The sequence below is a fragment of the Camellia sinensis genome, chromosome 13 (assembly GCF_055761805.1).
Source record: "Camellia sinensis isolate YWXY chromosome 13, ASM5576180v1, whole genome shotgun sequence".
NCBI lineage: Eukaryota > Viridiplantae > Streptophyta > Magnoliopsida > Ericales > Theaceae > Camellia > Camellia sinensis.
Genome location: NC_138973.1, coordinates 9,484,450 through 9,490,126, shown reverse-complemented (window position 1 = coordinate 9,490,126; position 5,677 = coordinate 9,484,450). Strand labels below are relative to the sequence as shown.

At 35.6% G+C, this 5,677-nt stretch overlaps 1 protein-coding gene across 1 annotated transcript; it reads right to left on the bottom strand.

The window, feature by feature from the left end:
• Positions 1-313: 313 nt before the first annotated feature.
• On the bottom strand, positions 314-4,980 carry LOC114319791 (putative receptor-like protein kinase At1g80640). Its single transcript, XM_028266840.2, has 10 exons — positions 4,493-4,980; positions 3,987-4,160; positions 3,596-3,846; positions 3,365-3,497; positions 3,190-3,253; positions 3,008-3,104; positions 2,749-2,851; positions 1,916-2,034; positions 1,727-1,816; positions 314-1,018 (listed from the first exon to the last, which is right to left on the bottom strand). Exons 1-10 carry the CDS (start codon positions 4,644-4,646, stop codon positions 851-853), a joined length of 1,353 nt encoding a protein of 450 aa, XP_028122641.1. The 5' UTR covers positions 4,647-4,980; the 3' UTR covers positions 314-850.
• Between the last annotated feature and the right edge of the window lie 697 nt (positions 4,981-5,677).

Sequence of the window (5,677 nt, the reverse complement as noted above, 5' to 3'; positions counted from 1 at the left end):
ACGAAAAGGCTGACAGCCGAAGTCGACAAGGTGATAACCCCAGTAGACAAGTGCTTCACCCAATCGTCCGAGTGGTCGTCCGGCCAGTTGTTCAGCCGATCGACCAGTGAACACAAATTCACACCATTCGCGCCTAAAACTCTCGAGGCCTGAAGCATTTTTGTATTGATAATTGTTAAAAGATATTAGTATAATTTGTTCAAAAAATTTAGATTTTTACATTTCTCTTCTCTTTCTTCCTTTTCTTTTTCTTTTTTTTTCAAACAAAAAACAAAATTCAAACACAAACGTAGGTTTTGTATAGAACTTGGAATTGGTAAGGGAAAGTGAGAAAGACAATTGTTTTCTTTCAAATGACACAAAATTGTGAAAAAGAGAAGACATGATATCTAGAATTAAAAACTCACACACTTTCATCATATTTTATTTTCCTCAATTATTTTCTATGGTAACCAAATAAGGAAAAATGACTACTTTTTTCCTTGAATTTTCTTCATTGTTTCCCGCAAAAAACATACAAACCAAACAGAGCATTAATGTTTGGCTCCAAAGAAAAAGCCAAGATATGAGTGGTACAATAATAGGCCACATATGCACAACACTGCCAAGAAATCACATCTCAATTGCTTCAATTTACAAATCTTTTGAGTAAATCCAGTAATCTTCTGCTCAGCAAGATCAGCTTCCCTTCACCAGAATGAACAAAGGAATTCACAAAACGGCGCATCAAAGCAGAGTGATGAACATTGCTCGTGAACTGAATTGTGTTTCGCTTTGTGCAAATCCCAGAAATATGTGCAGCAGAAGCAGCACTAGCACTGCAAAATCACTTTCAAAACTTGATGCATTATCAGGGAGTGGAAGGCAATACCGTGCCCACAGGGGCTCCAGGTTGTGTTACTCGTAGCGTCCCTCCGAGCTCAACAGGGACTAGAGGGATGAGAGAATGCAAAACATCTGTTATCAATGGACGGTAACTTGGCTCCGGTTGTACACACAGCACAGCCACAGCAGCAACCTACAGAGAGACCACATTGTAATAACCAAACAAGAAAGTCTACGGGTGCACATCAGCTTGAACACTCCCAACTAGGCCTCGGCAATGGGCCAACCCTAAAATTTAAGGCCAAATTGGTCAACAGACCAGGGCTGGTCCATTCTAGATTCCTAAAAGCCATACCCATGGACTTAAAAAATATAGGCTTAAGGGCTTAGGATCGGGCTTGACCCATTTGGCCCTGATTGGACCTGATTCATTTGGGAAAATAATAAGGAATTTATGGGCCAGGTTTCGAGCCAAACCGCTTTGAGTACCCAGCAGGCCACGTAAATGGGCCAGACTACAAGTCCTACCCCTTTTTGCCCAACCCATATATTGTAGGGCCGGGCTGGGCCGAGGTTTTGGGATTTTGGACAAGACCTACTCCCAAGGACAGACCGAACCTAATCCAGACCCACGGACACCACAAACCCAACCTACTGTTTATGAGGGAAAGGGCTTAATCATATCGTACCTCAGGTCAATTTTCTACGCATAACTAGCTTGGGTAAATTCTCAATGTTGATCCCAATTCCCAACTAATATTTGTGATTAAAAGATAAAATTAGAAAACAACTAAAGTTGGCTCAGTTTGGTCAACTTGTAATGTGTACGGATCCACATTGCAACCCCCTCTGAATTAAAACTAGTTATTGGAAGCAAAGTGTATATATATAGTTGACAAACTTGGTATAGGTGCTTTAGATCCATTGTGTTTCTGATCGTCTTGTCGACAATTTTGGGAAGTTTTGATCTGTCAGTGAGCTGAGGCATGGCCTGCACATCATAAAATAATGACAACATTGTTTAAAACCTTTTTAAGAAGATTCATGTTAAATAAAATTTACTAGATAGGGGCTAAGACCAAAGGCATACCCATGTGACAATAGACCGGCATTGAGCTTGTGCCAATTTTTCTACAGGCTTTCTTCCCAGCAGAAGCTCCAAAAGTACAACTCCATAAGCATAGACATCACTTTTATCGGTCAATTTTCCTGGAAAACAAATAGGAACTGTCAATTTTCCTGGAAAAAAAATGTGTTTGACATGGAAAATTTATCCTCCATACCCTTTTCCCAAGTTGTCCGGCAAGATGGTTAAGTCTTAAAAGAATCGACCTACATGTTCACTAACTCCCTTTTAGCAAGCATTTAGCATGTCTCGTTGCACTGATTTGTGTTGTCTAATGCTTTGGTAGATCAGTTGAAAATTCTAAATCCATAATTGCACATGCATATTATTTTCGTATTTGTGAGCGTCACAAAAACAAAAAATAGTTACTAATCAGAGAGTTAGAGATTTTATTTTGAATCATCCGATCTTATCATGTAAATATCAATCCCTTTGTTAATAAGCCACCTTACGAAGAAGATGAAATTAACATCCCAACCCTTAATAATGAAATAGCATTATAGGTTTACACTCATATCAGGGCCAACGATATGCATAATGGATTTTCTAAATATAATTCACACAATTATTGGAGACACTACATGTGCAGCTATGTCTCAGAACTAATTAATATAATGGTCGACCAATTTAATACAATTATCAAAATCAGGAATATTCCATGGCATGATTGACACTCTACAGTACTTATAGCTGGTAGCAAGGGCAGGAAATGTAAAAAAAGAAAAACAATCGAGCATTTTCTTCTGCTGAAATCAAGTATTTGCAAGAAATTAGAAAAAGTAGACTTCTTGGCATACCGTCTAAAAGATACTCAGGGGCTACATAGCCTAGGGTGCCTGAAAGCTTGATGTTGTTCTTGTTTTGGGTCCCATCAGTTACCGCTAGACCAAAATCAGAAAGCTGAATCGAAACAAAACACGTGCACACACGAAGAGAGAGAGTGGTTTAGTAAATTCTAAAGGAATATAGATCAAGTGCATGAGCAATATTTTAGGGCAACGCCAATAATTTAAACGGATGGATCAGAAACTCATGCAATTTTATATGTTTTTTCACCTTGGCATTGAAGTCGGAATCTAGAAGAATATTAGATGATTTCAGATCTCTATGGATCACTGGTGGGTTGCAGTGTTCATGCAGATATTCTAATCCTCTGGTCAAACACTTGCAAATAAATTAAGAGGCACACCAATAATACAAACGCAAAATATTAACCTACTGGGATTTGACAAGCTCACCTTGCTATGTCAAGAGCGATTTTCATCCGGAGATGCCAAGTTAAAGCAGATCCCCGAGAAGGTCCTGAAGACCATGCAATAAAAAAAATAAAAAATAAAAAAAGAGTCAATGTTTTCATTCTTATTTTCAGATCCTAGAAACTGTAAACAAATGAATCATAGAAACATTTTTTACCGTGTAATTGAGTTTCCAGGGATCCATTCGGCATCAATTCATAAACAAGAAGCCTTGCGTCGCCATCAATGCTGTAACCTAACAGAGAAATTATATTTGGATGCTGAATTTTACTCAACAAATCCACTTCAGTCTGAAATTCCAAATGACAATTCAAGAACAAAAAATAAGGTTACAACACCTAATCCTCGAGAATGAATACATACACAAATTTCAAAAAACAGATGGTACCTCGAATTCTGTTATGGCATCCTGACTTCCACAATTTAGTCTCTTTACAGCGACAAAAATATTGTCATCCAACCGGGCCTTGTAAACACAACCAAAACCGCCAACACCCAGAATATTACTTTCTTGGAAATTTACCGTTGCCGTTTCTAGTGACTTGTAATCCATTAAAGATACAGCTCCTTTTCTACAACTCATCCTCAAGGAATTGTATTTACCCATGAAGGGAGCTAATGAAAGACCTTTTAGGGAATCTTCAAAAACCAAACCATACAAAACCAAAGCCAAACAAAACTTAGAATCTCAGAGGATGAACATAATTGATGTAAATTCCATGAAACCCACAAATTTGATGAAAGAAAATTGAAATGGGTATTGTTGAAAATGAAGTTACCTGAGCTGTATTCATTTTTCTTGTTGGATTTGAGTGAGTTCTTTCTATGACAAATCCACAAACATAACAAAGACAATATGATTGAACCCAGTGCAGTGGAGGCAACAATGACTGCTATAAGCAGTTTTTTATTTGGATCCATTTGGTGGTGGTCTTCACTTCCCACTTGGGTCCCTGATTAGAAAATAATTTATAGAAGAAAATTTTGTTGAATTGCTCAGTTTGGGGCAAAATGGAAAAAATCCCAACAATTAAACCAGAAGATGTGATTGAAAATAGTGATGTGAGAATGAAAAGTAGAAAGAAAATGATGACTTAATTTATTACCTAATAATAAATGAACATAATCATCAAAGAAAATATGTTTTGTCTGGTGCAATAAATGTTGGGAATGAGGTGGTTCTGAGTGTTTGAAATTTGAAATTTTGAATTGATGCAAACCCTTGACCTATCTAGGAAACAACTTATCAATGGAATCATAAACAGGACTTGAATTGGAAGAGTACCTGGAGAGAAGATAGCCATTGATGCTAAGTTTGGAGAAATGGGTGAGACTATTGGTGAAGAAACAGGAGGGTCTGGTCTGGCAACAACCTTAGGCAATTGAAAACCCCAAATGGGTCCATGAAGAAGAAGCGCAAGCACATGAAGAAGCTTCATTTTCTTTTTAATGGGGACAGACACAAGAAATCTTTGAAACCCAAAAGGAATAAGGCTTTGAAGGATATTGTTTTTGGATCTTCTAAGTTCTTTTTAATCTTTGAATGTTCTTGGTTTTTGCTCTCTCTCACTCTCTGTCTCTTTGTTGTGGCAGAGCCAGAAAGAGAGAAGAGGAAGAAGACAGAATTGACTGTGTTGTGCTTGGAGTTTTTTAGAGGAAGAGGGTTGAATGAATGCACACAATAATCATGGCATTTGTATATTTACACACACACACACACACACCAACAAACCGCCCCCCCCCCCCCCTCAAAAAAAAAAAAAATTAATAAATAATATAACACACCCAATTCCCAAAATGGTGATGATGGGAGGAGGTGAATTGGTTTGGCAACAATGAATTTTGGTTAAAAAGTAAATATAAAATATTTATTTGTTTTTTTATGTCTTGTTATAATATTCAAATTAAATTTTGTTTTTTAAAAATCGATTTTCAAATCAACCTTATATTTATGTTTTCTTTTGCGAAAGAGCATTGTGATACAAAATACCATACATTACTGAATTAGTAAATAGTAAATGGAAAATTCTAAATAAATATAAATTTCACATAAAAAATTTGACAAGAATTATATGACAATATTATTATTGTAAATAAATCTATTTTTATTTGTGTTTTGTTTTAAAATAAAATGTCCACAATGAATCACATCATTATATATAATTTTTTTATTTACATAACATTACTCATAGTAAATATGTATAAAATGTATTTTTATTGAGTTAAAATAGTACCAAAAAAATACTACACTACTAAATATGCTCTTGGAGTTTAATAGTAAAAAATAAGTAAATAATTAAAATAAATAGAAAAGAAAGGAAGAAATAAAATGAATAAGTAATTTTATAGAAAAAGAAAGTGAAAGTAATTTTGGTAATTGATTCCACAAACCAAACTTTAATTCATTTAATTAATTTTTTAATTGGGTTTGGCAAGAAACATTATGTGGCAAAGAACATTAAAATTCTTG

Coding starts and splice junctions, on each gene's coding strand:
- LOC114319791 (XM_028266840.2), bottom strand. CDS start 4,646: ATGAAGCTTCTTCATGTGCTTGCGCTTCTTCTTCATGGACCCATTTGG. Junction 4,161..4,492: donor AATGGCTATCTTCTCTCCAG/GTACTCTTCCAA, acceptor TTTTCTAATCAG/GGACCCAAGTGGGAAGTGAA. Junction 2,035..2,748: donor CCCTGAGTATCTTTTAGACG/GTATGCCAAGAA, acceptor TTTGTTTTCCAG/GAAAATTGACCGATAAAAGT.